The sequence below is a fragment of the Gekko japonicus genome, unplaced genomic scaffold (assembly GCF_001447785.1).
Source record: "Gekko japonicus isolate JY-2015 unplaced genomic scaffold, Gekko_japonicus_V1.1 scaffold82, whole genome shotgun sequence".
NCBI lineage: Eukaryota > Metazoa > Chordata > Lepidosauria > Squamata > Gekkonidae > Gekko > Gekko japonicus.
Window position 1 is genome coordinate 1138399 of NW_015174846.1, and position 21042 is coordinate 1159440.

General features: G+C 43.2%; 1 protein-coding gene across 1 annotated transcript in view; it reads right to left on the bottom strand.

The window, feature by feature from the left end:
• NNT (nicotinamide nucleotide transhydrogenase) overlaps nucleotides 1-21042 on the bottom strand; it is a 97023-nt gene that overhangs the window by 45304 nt on the left and 30677 nt on the right. The window contains 6 exon segments of the mRNA XM_015424482.1: nucleotides 26-159; nucleotides 1398-1585; nucleotides 3180-3268; nucleotides 8466-8553; nucleotides 10087-10304; nucleotides 13723-13952. Of these exon segments, the coding sequence (XP_015279968.1) occupies nucleotides 26-159; nucleotides 1398-1585; nucleotides 3180-3268; nucleotides 8466-8553; nucleotides 10087-10304; nucleotides 13723-13952 (947 nt within the window).

Below are 21042 nucleotides of genomic sequence, written 5' to 3' on the forward strand. Positions count from 1 at the left end.
ATGTAGCCATTCAGAAGGCCCATACCTTGTGAATGTAGAGCTCTCCTGGCTTGGTAGTTTCAATATTTCCCCCTGCTTCAGCAGCTAGATCTACAACAACTGATCCTTCCTTCATCAACTCAATCATATCTTTCCTAAACAGGACAGGAGCTTTCTTACCTGGAAAAGAAGAAAATTATTACAGTACCACAAAGAAGTAGTAACACCTTGGTGGTCATACTTTCCTCCAACTAAAGAGATATTTTGTCTTTTTCTATACAAATTAATACAGACAACCAAGCCATACGTGTATTTTACTTTAGACCTGCATTTGAGTAAATAAGTCCTGAATTGTATGTATCTTTATGTACTGTGTTTTATGTATTTTATTTATACTGTAAGCCACCTTGACCTTTGTTAGAAAGAAAGATGGTTCATAATTGTTCTAATTATAAATAACTGTCTTCAAGGCCAGCCTTGTCTAGTCTGTTTGGCAATGGATCTCGAGTCTCAGGTTGAGGCCTTTCATGTCACCTACTATTTTTTAACAGGAGATGCCGGGGACTGAACCTGGGACACTTGGGACACTAATCGAGTCACCCAAACTGCAGATGAGAAAACAGTCCCTCTAACTGGCTTCTGGCTTCTGATCAGGTCCTTTACAGGGTAAATGAATGTATTCTGCGCAAAGGATACAGCCATGGCAAACACATCAAAAAAGTGTGAGGCCCCAGGGACAGCACGCAAATTCACATACACTTAAGCCAGCAGCAGCTCCCTAAGAAATGCAAATTCATTTTAAAAGTGTTTTAAAATTACATACAAAGAAATTACATATTTTTTTAAAATGTAAAAAAGGTAAAGGTTTCCCTTGCTCGAAAGCCAGTCGAATCTGACTCTAGGGATGCGGTGCTCATCTCCATTTCCAAGCCGAAGAGCCAGCGCTGTCCGAAGATGTTTCTGTAGTCATGTGGCCGGCCTGACTAGACGCCGAGGCGCACGGAACGCTGTTACCTTCCCACCGAAGTGGTACCTATTTATCTACTTGCAATTTCTTGCTTTCGAACTGCTAGGTTGGCAGGAGCTGGGGCCAGAGATGGGAGCTTACTCCATCATGCGGCACCCGGGTCTCGAACTGCTGAACTACCGACCTTCCACAGCCTGCAGTTCAGCGTCTTAACCACTTGAGCCACCGCAGCCCCCCCCCAAAAAAATGTACCTACCCCTATAAAATCGGAAGATTCTCTAGTGATCCCAATCCGTGTTAGTTCAAGCCCACAGTTGCAGAAGTCTTGCCAAGAGACGCCTGGCCCCATTTTTTTTAAGCAATTTAGTTCAAAATTCTCTGCTAATCTGGCCAAGTCAACACATTCTATTTCATTTGAGGAAAAAGCAAATCAGTTCCTCCAGAGACTTACCAGGTATGAGTGCTGTTGTGATAATAATATCGACGTCCTGACACTGTTTGGCAAAGAGTTTCATTTCAGCCTCAATGAACTCTTTGGACATCTCTTTAGCATAACCTCCCTGTCCTTCGCCAGATTCTGACATGTCCACCTCCAAAGGTTCGGCACCAAGTGATTTGAATTGCTCCAGCGCGGCAGCTCTATAACGTAGAATATAGTGTAAGGAACCAATAAGAGGAAAACAGCAAAAAGCAAAGTCATGACAGGATAACTACGGTCTCTGGGCAGACATCTATTGGCTGTCCCACCACTCAGGGCCATCTATTGGCTATCCTACCACTCAGGCTTCCCATCTGGCACTGATTACAGCCCAGGCCTTCTTCCATCATGGCTCCAGCTTTCTGGAAGGGGCTCCCTGAAGAAGTGAAGAAGGGCCACCCTCCTTGGAGATCTTCAGGAGGTGCTTCAAGGCCTGCCTGTTTACCAGGGCTTTTGAAGGGGTTTGAATGGCAGGCACCTTTTAAGGAGGGAAAGGGGGAGGGATTTGGGGCTTGCTATTTTATTTTTGGTTCTAGCTGGGGGTGTTTTACCTATTATTGCAAGCCGCCTTGAACCAAGAGGAAAGGTCGGATATAATGTTTTAACAAATAAACAAAAATAAAAGGAGACAGGAAATATGTTGTAGTATGGGCTCAGAATATTAAAACCACATCGTCCTCTAAAAATAAGCTCTGCAAAAAGTTAAAGTCTCCAGCAGAGTGTTCCAGATGCCTCCAGTGACAAATTAATCATGTGCAAACGGAGGCATTCCTTGCACTCATTCAGTAAGGCTACTACCAAAGTAGGTAGCATGCCGGGGAATTTTCGGGCAGCCAGGACTGCATGCAAAAGCTATAAAAGTCACCCTGGGGAAACCACAGATGTGCTTCAGCTTTAAATTCCAGTTTCACATCGTCCCAAGGCCAGCGAAGGTTTACACGGATGCTTGCATTACAGTCAACCCCAGGACACACTTGCTGCATGTTAGTCATACAAATACAGCCATGCAGTGCTACCGTAAGCAGAATTATACCCTTCTAAAGGCTGTTGACTTAAGTGGGCTTAGAAGGGTGCAACTCTACTCAGGCAGGTACTGTTAGGATTCCTTCGGGTGATGCTACTGAAAAGAAGCCAATATGGAGTCAATTACAAACCAAGCAGAATGGCAACTGGTCCCACCGCAAAGTTGTTGTTGTTGTTGTTCAGTCGCACAATCGAGTCCGACTCTTCGTGACCCCATGGACTAGATCCCGCCAGGCCCTCCTGTCTTCCGCTGTCCTCTGAAGTTTGCTCAGTTTCATGTTCGTTGCATCGATGACACTGTCCAACCATCTCATCCTTTGCCGTCCCCGTCTTCTTTGACCTTCAATCTTTCCCAGCATCAGGGTCTTCTCCAGTGAGTGCTCCCTTCTCATTTGGTGGCCAAAGTATTTGAGCTTCATTTTCATTATCTGGCCTTCCACAAAGTACCACTGAACAAATTGCTAAATGGCATTCGAATCTTTTTTTGAAGTACTTGGGCATAATCCAGAGAAATTCAAAGTAGCATTACTTCCTCTGGAAGATGCTTCACAAAGGGCAGAGAACCAACACAGAGTTGTTTTTTCACCTGCAGACCTCACTAACAGCCTAACCTACCTCACAAGGTAGTCAGGAGGATAAAATGGAGAAACCCCTATGCACACAATCTGAGGAAGGGCAGGATATATATCAAAAGAACGTGGCAAGTAACAGTTTAAAATGTGATGCCCTTACCTGGTATCAAACCCACGAACTACAGCTCCCATCGACTTGGCTGCTCCTGCCGAAGCTAACCCAGCAACTCCACCTCCAATGATCAGAACCTAAAGGCCACACTAGGTATTATGACTGAGCCATACACCAAAACACATCTGTTTAATTAATACAGAATACATCCTGGTTTCACTGGCCAAAATCTTTTGACACTTGCTAGCTTAGAAGAAAATTCTTACTGTGGCACAGGAAACCAAGGGTTTTGCGACATGTAAAGCTTGAACCCTTGGTGCGGAAAGCTGGCAGGAGGGCCAAAAGAACAGATGGGATTCCAGGTATCCACAATGATTTTGTACACACCCACCAGCCCTTCAGTTCTCTGGACCCGTGCTCACAATCAATATCATAATCAACACACAAGTCACCCCACAACATCATGCCCTGAGAGGATAAAAAAATATCCCCAACACACCAGGTTGCTTACCTGGTATAAATGGGACTTTCATCAGCACTGGCCTTGACTAAACACTCTTCATTAGAAACTGGTAACCTTTACTATCCATGTGCTAGCTTATCTAAATCTGTTCTATACAGAAGTGCTTTCCTGGGGAAAAATAAAAACACACTTTCTAGAGAGATACAGGCACTGACAGAAGAGGCAGGAAAATGTACTAGATGCACACACACACCCTTCATCCACACAAGTAAAGTAGAAACGGAAACCTGCACTCTATCTCTTCCATTAGTAATCAATGGGAATATTTTTAAGTTGATCAATGTTTTGCATTACAGCTACAATATTTACTGTTTCATTAGGGTAACTTTTATATATCTTGTAAATATTGTCATATTGCCTAAGTTGCCTTCAATAAATGAAATTTAAAACAAAACAAAAAAATCAATGGGACAAGGCCCTATTTTTCCTCATTTTTGAGCTCCCTGAGATCTCTCCTACAGGGACTCTAAAGTAAGCTGTAACACGTGACAACATTCATGAAGGAGCTCCCAAGGCATTAACAACTCTTCATTACGGAAAAATGCAGGCCTGACTGAACTGACATGGGAGAGGAACACAGCATGTAAGGGAATTAAAATACTCCATTTTAACACTGACATGATATTCTACTTGTTACTGGCTGGTGCTGCTTAATCCTAGTTAGCCTGTGCCATTCACAGACCAAGCAGAAAGCCGTTTTATCAAGCTGAGTTTGCTGCATCAGAAGATTTTCCTACTTGGACAAACAGGAAAGGAAGCTTCCACTTCCAAGGGACCCTACCTAATATTTTTCATCTTTGCTCTCTCACCATGGGACTCTGCTCTTGCACTCTAGAGAAACACCACAGGCCTGTAACAATGCCATTTCTCTCGGACCTGTGCACTGCTGTGGAATGAAATTCCAGGACTGTTTTGCTCTGCATCTGGTTACATTCCACTCCCTTGAATTTAGTATTGTTGGTATAGCCAATAGTAAACTGGACCTAGCATGGATAACAAAAGCTGAACAAACAAGATAGAGGGGTCCCTGAATGTGTGGGAGACTCCCCAGCTATGCAGAAAAATACCTGAGAGAAAAATCTTCAAAAAAATGGCCTCCAGAAGGGATCAGATGTTGACGATAGCTGAGACCCAAAACCACACAAGACCTGAGATCAGAGATCCGAGCCAGGCCTCTGTGTTGCCCATTTACAAACAGCCCATCATCAAACAGCCTATCTTTGTCCGGGTGGATGCAGAAGACCAAGAGGCACTCAATCTGCCCATACAGCCTATGGTATGAACAAGCCTGTGAGTTTTGACACACCTGAGGACATCTGGAAGTGAAGGTAGTGATAAAGCTGGGCTTGTTTACAGAGCACCATCAGCATGAGTGGTTCCCTACTGAGATAACATAGGCAAAACTAGGCAGGTCCCTGCCACAAAAGAGCTTATAATCCTTAGCACAGAATGGGGAAACCACAGAGGGAGGAGAGAAAAGGGGAAAGAGACAAGTGCCTTTGGAAGCTGAAGACACTAAGGGCCAAAATACATAATACATTTTAAACAGGATGACTTGTTTTTCCTGGGGCCACAAGACAGCTGCAGGGAAAGTCATTTTTAAAGCTTGTGGAAACCCAACCCAGCTTGGAACTGCAGCATGGGGAGAGGAGGGTCTCCTGCCACCCCCAACATTTCCCAGCGACAAAACGGCCCAAGCGGGAAGTTATCTGCATAACTTTGGAGCTGCATGTGCTGGGAATACTCCATGTGCAGCTTCAACCTGGACCCAGCATTTAAAAATGTACTGTATGGTTTGGCCCTGAGACAGCCAGAACTGAGAATCAGGGAATGTTCCAAAGAGTGTAAGGTCAGAGATCACAAATGACCACCTCTCCTTGTAGTACATATGCAGGACTATTCCTGTGATTCCTTGCAAGGATACTGGGTGTAAAATTCAGTATCTTGTCAATCCAACTTTTAAAAAAAGAGATGTGCAACCAGTTTCCAGATGCACAGGCACAAGGCCAACTAAGATCTCTGAAGGTGTAGGGAGAGCCCAACAGGATTTTTTTTCATCAGGTCTAGAAGCAGCAGGATTAACTATGCCAACCGAGGAAATGCATGCAAGCTTGCTTAACTTGAATAAATTTATATTGTCATGGAATTCAGCTTTCCTTGGCTCCAAATGACTTGGCTAGCACAGAGTACCCACAGTCCCAGCTTTAACGCAATTGCCATGCAGATCCTACACATCTGAATCCATTTTTCCCACAAGGGCAAGGTTTGAGTCATCATTTTGAACAGTCACAAAGATCACAGAGTACAATGCATCAGTTGTGAATACACACCCAGCACCTCACATGCACCGCACTGCATACCACCTTCCTTTAGATATACACTAAACTGAAGGCCAAATTCTCCCAGTTACCACGATCATGCATTTTGAAAGATAAGCAGCAAATACACGCACACAGCCTTCACAACTACTGCAGAACACATTTATTTTGTACGCCAATGTCTGCTCTTGAGTACATAAAGAAGCCTCTACTCGTATGTACTTTATGAGTACATAAAGAAGACTCTACTCAGATGGGCAGCAGCACTCCAAGGTCTCAGGCAGAGGTCTTTCACGTCACTTGCTAACAGACCCTTTTCACTGGAGACGCCAGGGATTGAACCTGGGAGCTTCTGCATGCCAAGCAGATGCTCTGCCACTGAACCACAGCCCCTCCACTTCCTTATCCTGCTTCATAAGAACACAAAACAGCTCTGCTATGTTAGATCAGGGATTCCTACTTAGTTCAGGATCCAGCTTCCAACAGGAGCCAGACAGACACCCCACCACCACACTGGTATTCAAGGCACGCTGCCTCTAAATACACAGGTTCTATTAGCTATTATTGTTCCTGGTTATCAACAGACCTATCCTCTTTGAATTCTCTCTCTTTAAACCATTAAGCTAGTAGCCACCTTCTATATCTTGCAAAAGCAAAATCCAGTTTAATTATGCACTTGATGAAAAGTCCTTCCTTTTGTGTATTCTGAATCTACTGCCAATTTCCTGGGTGACCTTGATTTCTCATCTGAAGGAGAAAAAAAGAAATTTCCTACCATTTTATTTACACCACTCCATTTTTAGAATCCTCTTATGTTTCCCTTTATCCCTCTAACGGTTCGGAACACTTTGGGCCTTTTTCAACTCTTATGATATCCTTTCAGAAATGGAAATCTGAGCAGCAAGACATATTCCAAATGCGACCACACACTACAGATCTCTATACTAGCCACCAATCCCTTTCCTAATCAGTCATTCCTAACACTAATTTTGCTGTTTTTCCATTACTGCTGTACAGGGATTGACATTTTCATCAAGCCATCCACTAAGACCTCTAGATCTTTCTCTGGATAGTCACAAGCAATTGCAGATATGACCAGTGTGCTGTGTGCTACCTGGATTTTTGCCACCAACAAGGATCACCATAGATATACATGGTATATCACTTGCCACTTGGTCCCTCATTCACCCATTTTGAAGAAATCATACTGGAGTTCTTTGCAAACCAACTTGGATTTCACCGTGGAATAGTTTGCTATTATCAAATGTTGGGGATGTTATTGTTCATCCCCCCTAAGTTCAATAGCACCAGTCCTCCAAATACGGGTCCTTGGAAGTGGGTTAACACAAAAGAGCCCTAAGAAGCATACAATCATTTAAATCTAAAATTTTAGCACCAGCATGTAAGGTTAAAAATCACAGCATCTCTAACTATAACTGCAGATAATATGCAATAAACAAAACAGCGAGTGTAAGTAGTTGTATGCAAAAGTAAAGTATGCCTCACTAATTGGCAAAAGCTAATCAGAGCTGCCAGAAAGAATAGAAATCTGAGTGAATTTTGGAAACTGGTTAGCTCTGTTTTTACATCCTAGGAGCTCACTTTCATTTTATACCTCCTCACCTACCTGGAAGAAACACTTTGTAGTAAGTATGATTATCAGATAGATTTGAGCTTTTGTGAGTCACTGCTCAACTCTTCAGATACCTGAAGAAGTGAGCAGTGACTCATGAAAGCTCATACTCTACCACAAATCTTGTTACTCTTTAAGGTGCTACTGGACTCTTACTCTTTTCTCCTTAGGACAGCACTGTTAATGCCCTACCGTCTAGACGTCTGCAAGGGAGATATCGTAAGGTACCATGCTCTGACAGAGTACACGACAGTGGTGCAGGCAGTGTAGACACCCTGTATAACGTGACCTTTGAATGTAATTACTTTTTGGAGCCTAGAAATCTTCTAATTCTTCCTTTGTTCCAAGATATAAATCATATGGAGACATTACCTATTTTTTAAGACGATAATAGCAGACCTATAATTCTTTTAGCTGCAAAATTTTATGCATCTATGATAGATATTCACGGCCATTCAAACGGTGCCTGTTTTTTATATACATTTTAGTAATCTGATTAGAACTAAGTTAAGAAGCATTATGAGATAGAGAGAGAAAGCATATGCAAAAGGCCGCATTTCTAGTTTTTCCAGGAACAATAAGCCAAATTTTGTATTAAAGTCTGCAATTTTACAACCTAAAGGTTCATTTTGTTAGATGTTAATAAGGTACTTGGCATTGCTTGCCCTCCTGAGGATGCCATCAGAAGAAGCTACATTTGGCTAGCTGACAGCCCCTAAACTTTGGAGACCAGAAACCCAGTCAAACCACTACTGCAATTAATAAAATACAAAGCCACAAAGAACACTCAAGACACATTTCGCTAGCTGGCAACAGCACCTGCCAATTTACTGGCACCATCACATGTTCTTCCCCCTTACCTTAGCTGGAGGGACTTTGCCGGCTGCTGTGATCTGGCCAGTGAAAAAACGGCCAAAATTATTGGCCGCTAGCACAACTGCCTTGTAGCTGAGAGGGGAAAGAAAGGGAGAACAGAAGTGTCAGGACCATTCCCCAAACGTGACATTAGACAGCCAGCAGTGATGTTTGCTTGCCAGTCCTGTTGCCTACATGCAGTCTACAACACTTGCTCTTGCAATCCTACTCTTTCTAGCCTTGGCTCCTATCCACTGCTTCCTAATAGAACAGCACAGTGGCCAATTTAAATGGGCCTGCATATGGGACTGATTAAAAAAAACCCACAGGTAACTTCTCTGCACATTTTTAAAATCATCCTTCCTCTAAGGAGTTCAGAGTGGAGTAGTCTCTCCACCATTTTATCCAAAAAACTATGGGATAGGTTCAAGAGTGACAATATGTGAGTGGCCCACCATCATCACCCCATGAGCTCTCACAGCACAATGGAGATCTGAACCCATGTCTTTCAGGTCCTTGTGACCAACGTACCGGACAAGAACCACTGTGGCCATAATACAGGTTGGGATGGGGAGAGGAAATGGTTCATCATATCTTCCCGTTTCTACACATTTCTACCTCCCCCCTCCCCCAAAGGACATTTCCCATTCACTCCACTTAAAAACTGCCCTGAGCCCAAAGGAACCATGGTTTATAAATGTTTAGGCTCCCAATGAGGCAGTCTGTTTCAGTCTCTAAACTATTAAAATTCCACAGGGGTGGGTCACAAAAACTGTATAGTGGAATAAAGATGTGTTCTCTTTTTTTGGTGCCAAAAGATCTCATTTGGTTTCAAGTACGAAAAGTTGCAGTTAAACCTGTAGAAGCTCATAAGTTCCTTATGATACGCAAAATGCCACTTCAGCCCCACCGCAGCTTCCGGGGCTTCTGAATTTCACTGTAACTACAAGCCACCCTGGTTCTTTTGAGCGCTAGAGTTCCCTTTGCGCCCTACTAGAAAGGGTCAACTGGGAGTTAGATACCCAAGACCATCATTTGACAGGCCTGGCTTCTCATGAACTTCCCTAGTTAGACTGCTTGTCAGGTGTAACCAGCCTTGATCACAGTTTAGTGTAGTGGTTAGGGTGTCATTCTAGGAGTCCTAGGTTCAGATTCCCACTCTGCCATGGAAGCTTGCTGGATGATCTGGGGCCAGCTACTTTGGCTCAGCCTAACCTACCTCACAGGGCTGTTGTGAGCATAAAATAGAGGAGGGGAAGATTGATACATTTAACCATGACCTGCTTAGAGGAACAGCAGGATGAAAGAGCACTACATAAATATTACGCCAGAGCAGAGCAAGAACACAACCTTTTTGGCTCAAGAAAACAGACACAAATGCACACTTTTGGGGGGGTACATAGAATCGTAGAGTTGGAAGGGACCTCCAGGGTCATTTAGTCCAACCCCCTGCACAATGCAGGAAATTCACAAATACCTCCCCCTCCACACCCCCAGTGACCGCTGTTCCACACTCAGAAGATGGACAAAATGACAAATTCTGTTTGCTGCCAAGCTGCTCTTTAGCATTAAGCAAAAACAGTAAAATACTTGCTTTAATTAGAAAAAAAACTTATGGTTTCATACCCAGCAATGTTGGCCATGGAGCTGAGAGCATCATATCCCTGAGCAATGGTCACCCGCGGAACCTGATCCATGGCCAAGACCGTCGTCTTTCTTTCTGTCAGCTTATTCAGAAGGTCCAGGTTTTGGGCTGGGTAGATGAAACTGATCAGGGTAGCAGATGGCTTGAAGAGGTCCACTTCGTGCACGCCAAGTGCAGCATTAAACATAGGAGCCCTCACCTGAAAACAAAGCATAAAATCAGACATCCCAAAGCAATGAATAAGCTGTACCTATATCACAAGAGGCCTTTTCGAGATGTTGTAGTTAGAGGCTGTAATTGTTAAAATATGCTAGATGGGGAAAATGCAATTTTATATGTTCTTACTGTAAACTGCCCTGAGCTCTGGGATGGGCAGAACAGAAATCTTCCAATATATAAATAAATAGCCCAAACCAACTGAATTGAAGACAGAGACAAGATTTGAACTGGGTCACAGATCAGACTACTAGCTGCCATAGTTCTTGATATATATCCTCTCTGCATTCTTTACAATAATCATGTGTACCAGACGGGCTCTCCCGTCAAACAATTGCCCTTATATGGCCTCAGATTTTCCCTCCAACCTCCCTATGAATTTCCAGTTCCCCATCTGATAACTGGGTAGCCTTTAGGTAGCGTGTCTCTCTTCTTATGTGGTAAATAAACTTTTATTATAATGCTGCCGTCCCACCTTATTACTGTTTCATACTTTTGCTGGCTTACCCCCAAATAAGGAACTGTGATTGAGGAGGGTCTGTACCTCTATAAATTATCCCTCAGAAATAGGCACCTAGGCACACGGAAAGTCGAAACAAACCAAATTTATTGGAATAAACAGGCAGGGGGTGGAAAGTTATATTTACAAGTGAACTTTGGGTAGGTTTGGTAAGGAGGTTCAAAAATACATCCCAAACTGCTTTTATACAACACTAGAGATGTTTTGTGAGTTATTTTCCCTGGCTTATTTTGGCCTGATGCTGTTAGGAGATGTTTCACTGCTACCACTGTGATAGAGAGTTTACTAGAGTCCCTTATAATTGTAATAAATGTAATAATTACAATTACGAGTCCCTTATACCTTCCTTTGAACTTGTTTCTGAATGGTCACAGCCCTGAGATTTTATTATGCTGTAACCCTATGTTTATAGACCAGGGGTTTTCCTATCTGCCCCCCCTCTTCCTCTGGCCAGATTGTTATTATCTTCTCCTTAAGAGCAATAACCTCTTTTGACTTGCTTGAGAGACTTCTGTGCCTTCTCAAACCTTTTGGTCAAATCCCTATCTTCCAGAAGAACAGTCTCTGTAAACTGGTCAATCAGCTTCCATGCTAAGAATGTCTAATTCTCCACTTGAGTAGTGTTTCTGTGTTTCACACAAGGAGATTTCTCTCCACTGCTTGGTGAGGTTCTGACACTTCTTTGCCAGACTCACCGTCTCCACCCTAAAGCTGTTATTTGCAGAGGCCACAGGCGCACACTTGCTCTGCTCCAGACAGGGCTTACCAGACCCTTTTTCTCTTCAGAGTCTCTCACTAGAAGTTTTCTCTTAATTCCCTCTCTAGCTCCACTCCAACTGATCCACTCCAACTCTAACTGATTCACCCCAACTGGCTCCTGAAATCCTTCCCACTTGAATTTTTTAAACAGCTCAGTGTTCTGTTTCACAGTAGGCTGCCTTCACCCTATCAGAAGAAGCTCCATGAGCCGTCAATCTTTTTTTTTTTACTCACCCTTAGCTCTCTGCTTAAAAGCCTGCGATTGCTTGCTGTCCATCACACCACATAAATTGGTCTTATCCCTCATATTATGAATTGGGAGGGGAAAACAGATAGCCCTCGACTTGAAACTGCTGGCAAAATACTAGGAAAAAGCAATATTTGACCTGAGTCTTCCCTGCTCATGCTCTCAACCATTTCACAATTTTCAAACCAGACTCCAGCGGTCACCGAGTTTATCATATTCTCGTGCCCAAGTCACTGAAGATTCGGGCATAAGGAGGTAAAGCCTTAGCACACAATTCTCCTTCAAGTGACAATGCACAAAAGGACTTTGCTCGGTGGATAATACACCTCAAGATTAATGCATTTGTGCTACACCAGCTGAAATCTGCTATCTGTCCAAGGACTTGCTCAGTAGGTTTGCCACTATGAAACAGCCTGGTGCATTTGCTAGTTTAGAACGAGCACAGGATTGGACTGGAGAGAAGGACTTCGGCCTAGCAGCTGTGCTTCTGCCTTCTTCCCAGGCTCTTCCATTGGAACCAGAATCATAATGCTATGCGTAATAGCAGCACTTGAGTCAAAGAAAGCCTGCTGTCTCTCTCTGGTATTTGAACAATATTGTTTTCTGTCCCAAGATTAGTTCAGTTAATAAAAAGTAGCTAGCAAAACTGACTCGAGCTTTGTTATGAGGGAAGACAGTGGCTCACATTCAATACACTTCATCGTATTCGGAGAGTGTCTAACCACAGAACAAAACAGAACAGATAATATTTGACGGAAACAGACACACACCTCTTGGGAGAAGTATACAGAGACTTAGGGTAGGTCTATATGGGTTGCAATAGTCACAGACACAGGAATGGTTACACAATTAGGGTCCAGGTGCAGAGAAACCCTCCACAGGATGCTGGTAAGCAACATGGAAAAGTCACCCTAATATAATGCAGCTCCTGGAATATAAAGCAGCCACAATGCATGGACTAAAGAGTTTGTCTTAGGCCAACCTGGCAGTCACGTGCTACAGTGGTAAGTAGGGCAAACTATTGGCTTACAAAGAAGCGGCCTGGCATTCTATGTAGGATGCAAACAAGACACCTTAAACCCAGAACCTGAAAAATCTGCTCTGTCCAGCACCACTTCTTTTAAATGCATTCCAGCCTGTTGAAGAGTTCTGGAGAACAAATGCACACTGTTGTACATTACTTCTGGTTAGTGCTAATAAAATTTCTTACATGAATTTTGCTTTCTTGGATCTTGCTTTGGATCAACATGGCTGATTTAAAATTTCTCTGTACCCCTGCTTACAAAATGAGTTGATTTGCTAGTTTTAATGTCACAGTGATTTAATCCTCCTTGCAGAGAATAGGTCCTTCTTTGTACTATCTACACCGAGAACCCAGTTACCTTCAAAAAATGACAACTTCTTTTTGAAGAGTTAAGTAAACGTTCTCCTGGTAATACTTAAAAACTGAGATTGTATTGCAAACACCACTCTCCTGTTTTCTTTGCTCTAGGTCCATAAATGAAAGCCAAAAGAAACACTGATTGGGTTACAAAGCGTTCGGAATTTGTACTGAAAAGGCAGCTACAGGAAGCTGCCCTATACCGAATTGGACGACTGGTCCATCGAAGGCAGTACTGTCTATTCACGCTGGCAGGAGCCCTCCAGGGTCTCAGGAACAGGTCTCTGACATCACCTTATTGCCAGATCCAAATTTGATGGAACCTGTGACCTTCTGTATGCAAAGCAGATGCTCTACCAACTGAGTCGTGGCCCCTTGGATAAAAGTTCCCTTTATTAAGTGAGAAAAAGAGAGCACCACAAAACATTTCTATTGAAAGGCTATGTTCACACAACACGGTTAAATATTAGTGGGATAAAAGGAATAATAATTACTTTGAGAACTAAATCAGAAGCCAACACTTGCTTGGTTCCTTGGATCTGCGCCCCTGCATCTCTGTAATGGTCATCGGAGAATTTGGACTCTTCGCCTGCACTCGATTCCACGACTACGTTAAAGCCTTGCTTAACCAATGCCTGAACTCCTGCAGGGGACAAGGCCACTCTCTTCTCGTTCTGGAAGATCTCCTTGGGTACTCCCACTGTCAGCTGCTTGTATGGGATACCTGAAAACAGAGAGAAGAGGGCAGCAATTATTTTGTCAAAGTTCTTCGAACATTCCACCGAACGTGATGACCTCCTATGGAATGAAGTCTTTCTGGAAATGTTAAAAGGGGCTGTGGAGAGTATACATTTGCATGTATGAACTCACATTAATAGCTCGCTTCTCAGCTATCAACAGGTGACAGAGGTAATTTTTAAAAAATCAATGTAAAAAATAAAGTGTCCTCCTAAAGTGTCCAACCCACCCACCTTTACTTGAGTTTAAGCACCACTGAATTACTTCCTGAGCAACCATGCATTGGATTGGGCTGGAAGTCTGCATAAATTAGTATTACCCTGAGCACACAGACAAGCATAGTAGTTTATGAACTTTGCCCTAGAAACTTGTGTTCAAAAGCATACAGCTACCTTCCAAAGAGGCAGGTTTCAGGGGCAGGACTTAGTTTCGTGCAAAATCTCTTCTTTAAAAGATGCCTAGCCATTATTACCAAAGAACATTCAATACACAACTTTCAATACAAAGTTCTCTTTATAACCTTTCATTTTTACAACTCCACAACTTACTCAAAGCCAATTAGCAACTGGACTTGCATTTAAATCCAGATCTCAGAAGACTAAATTCGTCAAGTCACATAGGTTTTTATTCCAAAATAATTTATATAATTGTGTTGTTATTCTGAAGCACTGTAAAGACAGCGGTCCTTCCATGCTGCAATACTACATACTAATGGCTATATAGCATTCCCCTTTCTCTGCATGCACAAAGGTATTAGGAAAGACGGCACAGGTAAGGGTCTAACAGCTTTCTTCTACAGAACAAGCATCAGTGGGGGTTTCCAAAGGGAAACACTGTAAGCATGTCTTGAAGACAATGTGCAGCCAAACCACATCACTCTGAAAAGCTCCCCTCTCCCACTCAGGTTAGCAGTCCAGTAAAGTCATGGTTGTGGTCCAACCTTCTCACCTCTTGGCACTGCTGACCAAACATTCCCGTCTGCTCTATTCCTTCACTGCTGAAGGCAAAGCCAACATATCCATCCCAGATCAAATAACAACGCAAGCCACACCATTCACAGAATCACGGAAGGGGCCCTAGAGGCCATCTAGTCCAACCCCCCTGCTCAATGCAGGATCAGCCTAGAGCATCTCTGACAAGTGTTTGTCCAGCTGCTGCTTACAGACGGCCAGTGAGGGGGAGCTCACCACCTCCCGAGGCAGTTGATTCCAGTGTTGCACAACTCTTACTGTAAAAAAGTTTTCCCTGAGATCCAGTCGGTAAACCCATTATTGTGAGTCCTATCCTCTGCTGCCAACATTCACTTCGTTGAGAAGGCGAATGCAACATTCCCCGGATTGTTGAGAAGGCGAATGCAACATTCCCTGGATTGTTGAGAAGGTGAATGCAACATTCCCACACAGCAGGTGAATCCCAGAATGAACCCTGGGAGCAGGCAAGAACAAGTTCAAAGGCAAAGGGGGGGAATGGCATGTACATGCTCTGCAAGTGAGCACACTGTCTCAAGCATTACTAGGCACAATTACTCACTATGCTTTATCTTCAGAGCAGCCCAGTCCTCCATCCAATGCTTACAGTAGAGGTGTCGAACTCATTTGTTACGAGGGCTGGATCTGACATAAATGTCAGTTTGTAGGGGTGGGCCATGTGTGCCATAAAATGTAACACGAGGTACCACAGAAATAATAAACTTTATAAAGTCGATTTCAGATGCCAAATGGCAATAGCAGGTGAATGACAATAGCAAGCTTGATTGGATTAGGTGTGATATGCAGAGGGGTGGTAGGCGTGGAGATACCAGCGTTGGTAATGAGACAGGAAACCTAAGTCTAAATTCCATACAGGAGGATTCAGTCCAGGAGGATACAGAAAATAAATGGACATAAGTCTGGCATTAGAAACCACAACATTCAGCTGCTGACCTTAGAGTAGCAGTGCTCTTACAAAGGAATTTCAAAGGGAGATTAGAAAGAGAGACTTCTGAATTGCAATTGATAATGTTCAAGACAATGCACCCTTCCTGGACTGAACTGAGACCTAGTTTTCCTGTCTCATTACCAATGTGTGCTATTATCACTGGCATCTGAAATCACTCCACTCTCCAATATATGAGGACCAATCCAAGTGTCTTAATTCCTAATCAGACTCTTTTTGAAAAATAAATAAATCCAGATATGAACTGAGAAATCCAATCCTTTTGTAAAAAACTTTTCAGAATAAGCCAAAATAATTTCCTCAATGTACATTGTGCTTGTCAGAAGATCCTACCCACCCACAAAGTATGCTTGCACACAAAAGCTTATACCTGGAATAAAACGTTGTCGGTCTTGAAGCTGCAATGGGATTCCAACTTTGTTCTCTCTCTCTTCCCCTCCCTCCCCAAAAGAGGAGCAGCAGCCCCAGAGAAGGAAGCAGAAGCGCTCTCTCTCTCTCTCTCTCTCTCTCTCTCTCTCTCTGTGTGGGTGTGTGTGTGTGTGAGAGAGAGAGAGAGAGAGAGCGCAAGAGAGAGAGACTTGTCTTTGAATGTCTCCAGCATGAAGGAGGTAGCCACGGGGGTAAAGGGGTGTGTGTGTGTGTGTGTGTGTGTGTGTGTGTGTGTGTGTGAGAGAGAGAGAGAGAGAGAGAGAGAGAGAGAGAGAGAGAGAGAGAGAGAAAAAAAAGGGGGGGGGGGGGGGGGGGGAGGAGAGCGAGAGAACAAGGGAGGGGGAGTTAGGCAAGAAGCAGGAAACAGGAAGCAAAAAAAGAAGAAAAAAGCGCTGGGGGGGCTGGGGGGGGGGGGGAAGCAAGCTCTGGTGTGGCTGCAGCAGCAGCCCTGGGAAAGAACACAGGAGAAGGAACTCGCTCAGGGGCCGGATTTGAGCCCCCTATGGACCGCATCCATGCTGCGGGCTGCATGGTTTTCTTTTTATTGATAGTTTTTATTCAGTAAAGGTAACAGATAAAGTTATACAACAATAAAATTCGAATATAAGTAAACCAAAGTATTATAATATACAATGCGCGAAAGACATAATAGCAATACAAACAGCATAACTAGTGTTGCTTAATATATATCAGTGTGCTGCCAGCTTACCTAGAAAATTTAGGATTACAAATGACAAGGTTAAGAATCAAATTAATACATGTGATTAAGATAATAAATGTGCACAATATAAGATCCGACTAAAAGATTACTCATGTAGACCAGTATAGAGAGACCAGAGCAGAGAGAAGAGAATTAGTTTTCACATCCATGGTTGCAACTTTGACCATTCAGAAGATATAAAATCATTTTGTGAAAGAAATTTAAGTATCGGAGACCACTTACTATCAATATTAGATCTAACATGTTTCATTTGAGATAAATTCAATTTGTTGGTAATGCTATCCATGAGGTATTGATGCCATAGCTTTCTAAGCCATACATTTAAAGTTGGGGGTTGCAACAAGATGCAATGGCTGTTTTGGCTGCAGAGAGCATGGCATCTATGGTTGGTTTAAAGCAATGTATTTTCAGGTGAGTAGGCCAATAATCCAAAAATAGAGTTTCAGGTTGAAGTGGGATTTTGATGCGAGTCATGTTAGTAATGTGCTGCAATACCATTTCCCAGAAAGTTTTAATTTTATCACATTGCCACCAACAGTGAGGAAACGTATCTAGCTGCTGGCAACCTTTCCAACAGAGAGGGGATTTGGTTGGGCACATATGAGATAGTATTTGTGGGGTAAGGTACCATCTGGTCATGTTTGACACCCCTGACCTATAGCATTAAATCACGTGACCGCCCCCCCCCCCACACACACACACTATGCAAGTTTCTTCATCTATTAACATGTGGAGGAATTCACCACTGCCAGGAAGCAAAGCCAAAGGAAAGGAGCTGTGGGTGGCATACATGATTTCTCCTACCCCCCCCCCACCGCAACCACTGTGTGAGGTAGACAGGGCTGACAGCTAGTGACCAGCCCAATGCCCCCCCCATGTGAATCTCATGACACACACATACACAAACCTGCCTTTTACTGAATCAGACCCATGGTCCATCATGGTCAGTACTGTCTATTCAGACTGGTAGCAGCTCTCCAGTGTTTCAGGCAGAGGTCTTTCACATCACCTACTACCCCATCTTTTTAATTGGAGATACAGGGGATTGAACCTGGGACCTTCTGCATGCAAAGCAGAGGCTCTGCCATTGAACCACGGCCCCTCCTGGGGGGCTTCAGACTGCTGGTCCTAGTCTAACACTTTAGCCACATTCCCACAAAGTGAAGGAAGAAAAATCTCTCTTCAAGTTCTTCCATTTCAGTTCAACTCTGCTGGTGCAATCAAATACACCAAACCCAACTGACTGGGATTTTGTTCTAAGTAGATCACACGTAGGATAACACAGAACGTTATGATTTACAGCTGGATAAAATTTTGTTCCCTGCCTTGCAGCCATTTCCCCAAAAGCGTCAATAAGCCTTACAAGCTGATGGAGCACAAGAGCATGCCAAATAGGTTATAGATTTCTGAATAACATTATCAGCCAACAAGATTTAGATCAACATTTATACCACGGCCTTGCAAATGTGCCAACATAGTCAACCTCTGCTTAGGCCCCACAGCAAAACTTAAGACCAGGACCGAAGTAAATGTGATTGTGACACACTTTTTTTTTCATGTGCTAAGAAGAGCAAGATATCCCAGCTCACTTCCAGAATCGAAGTCGGGAAGGGAGAATACTGCCTGGAGCCACCAACTTCAGAGACCTTAATGCAGAGAAGGTTTTCAGGTGTGTCTTATCTACTGATACATTTAGAAAAAAAAAATAAGAGTTGGTTTTTATATCCTGTTTATCTCTACCCTAAGAAGTCTCAAAGCAGCTTACAATCGCCTTATTATTTATTTATTATTTTCAGTTTGTATCCCGCCTTGCCAGAGAACTGGCTCAAAGTGGTAAGAACCGGCCTTCCCTTCCTCTCCCCACAACAGACACCCTGTGAGGTAGGTGGGGCTGAGAGAGTTCTGAGAGGACTGTGACTGGCCCAAGGTCACCCAGCAGGAGGAGTGGGGAAGGTTAGAGTCTGTCACTCTTAGCCACTATACCATGCTGGCTCTTTACCCCAACATATCCATGAACAAAGCAGATGCAGGAATAAGGTCCCCTTGTTTTATTCACTAAAATATTTCTATCCTGCCTTATTTCCTCAGGCTCAAGGCAGCCATAACATCTAGTTCTGCCCTCACTAGCGAAGCAACTGAACCCAGCAAAAACACCATCATACACACTAGAATGAAGTGTAAAACTGCTTGGACAACATACAGTTTGTGTCTTCTGCCCTACCTGTGAACCAAAGAGAAACAGGGTGTGCTGGGCCTTCTTTCAACAACAGCAGTCAGAAAAGATAATGATCCCCCCCAAAAAAACACATGTTCCATAACCTCATATTCATGCCCCCACAATACAAAAACACGAGAACACTGCAGCCATTATCTCTGAGAAGATAAAGGGCTAAATTGGTTTTCTGTCGCTCATTTTTGTGCTCCACACCCAGAAACAGGCAGGTCCAAATATAAGGGAAACACGGAAGGGACTGTATTCAAATTAAAATACATTTGGATGAACTTCACAGCAATCATTTTAAATGGCCCCCATGGCACAAGCAGCAATACACTGGACATGACCATAATTAATTCTGTAAGCTACTAAATCGAACAAAGATTCTTCATAAAATATTTTTTCTAGATCTCTTAAGAGATTAGTGTTGCCTACATCACTCAAACCACATCAGCAATCCAGGATATTTTTCCAAAACCTGATCCTGGGAGAACTGTATAAGGCTGTATATAAAAGAATCAACACTGCCTATTTATCAACAGCCAAAGACACTAAAGGCATTGCTGGCACTTTAGAGCATTTTGTACCAAGATAAACTCAAGGCTGTCATTGGAGACCTCACAGCGTGATCCTAAACAGAGTTACATTCATTAATTTCAATATATGTAGAAAGGTGCAACGCCACTTATCAATGCCCTGCAAGTCCCAAAGTTTTTAGTAAGAACATAAGAAGAGTCCTGCTGCATTAGACCAGTGGTCCATCTAGTCCAGCACCCTGTTTCACAGCAGCCAACCAGTTACGATGGAGGACCAACCATAGGATGCAGAGGCCAAAGCCTTCCCCAGTGTTGCCTCCTACACCGAAATCCTGTAGGTAAATTTTGCTGTGCATCCATGTGCTTAATAAACCAATATTTTTAATTTTACGTCTGCAAATAAATAAATCTACAGAACAGATTTTGTCTCCATTTAATCTCCTTTGTGGGGTCGGAACGGAAATCCTGGAGGCATGCCCGGGGTCAAAGTTCAGGCTTCCCAAGTCAAAGTTTACATTCCCACAGAGACACTCTGCCGGGAGAATTGGCAAGCAGGAAACAAGGTTTTCTGAGTTTGCATAAGACTGCTAAATTCCTCTTATAACAATGAATTACTGAGAGCATACAAGCTTTTGCAACATTCAAAGATTATCTTGCCTGTAAAGGAACATTCTGTGAACTACACTGTATTTTTCAAGCTTATAAAGTCTTTTGCTCTGTTGTAACAAATGTACGAATGAATGAGCTTACTTTTCTTTCTGTTAATAAAAATGCTGCTGAGAGACAGCCTGTCAGAAGAACAGGGAGATGAACAGGGACAGTTGTGGTACAGAGAGAGAGACAGACAGAGCTGATCTGCAGCTTCAAAGAAATCAGTGTGTTGTGTGATTCTTGAACACCCTATCTAAAGTCTTCAAGTGGCAAAAAATGCTGCTGAGAGACAGCCTGTCAGAAGAACAGGGAGATGAACAGGGACAGTTGTGGTACAGAGAGAGAGACAGACAGAGCTGATCTGCAGCTTCAAAGAAATCAGTGTGTTGTGTGATTCTTGAACACCCTATCTAAAGTCTTCAAGTGGCAGCACCTTCGTCGTGATTCCATGACCCCACATTGGTGAGAGTACAGAGAGGTAAATATGGGTGAATCTATATCACTGCCGCAGCAGAAACATATAAAAGAGTTACAATTCCTTGTCCAGAAGACCGGCCGGTCCGTGTCTTCTACGGCTCTTAAACAATTA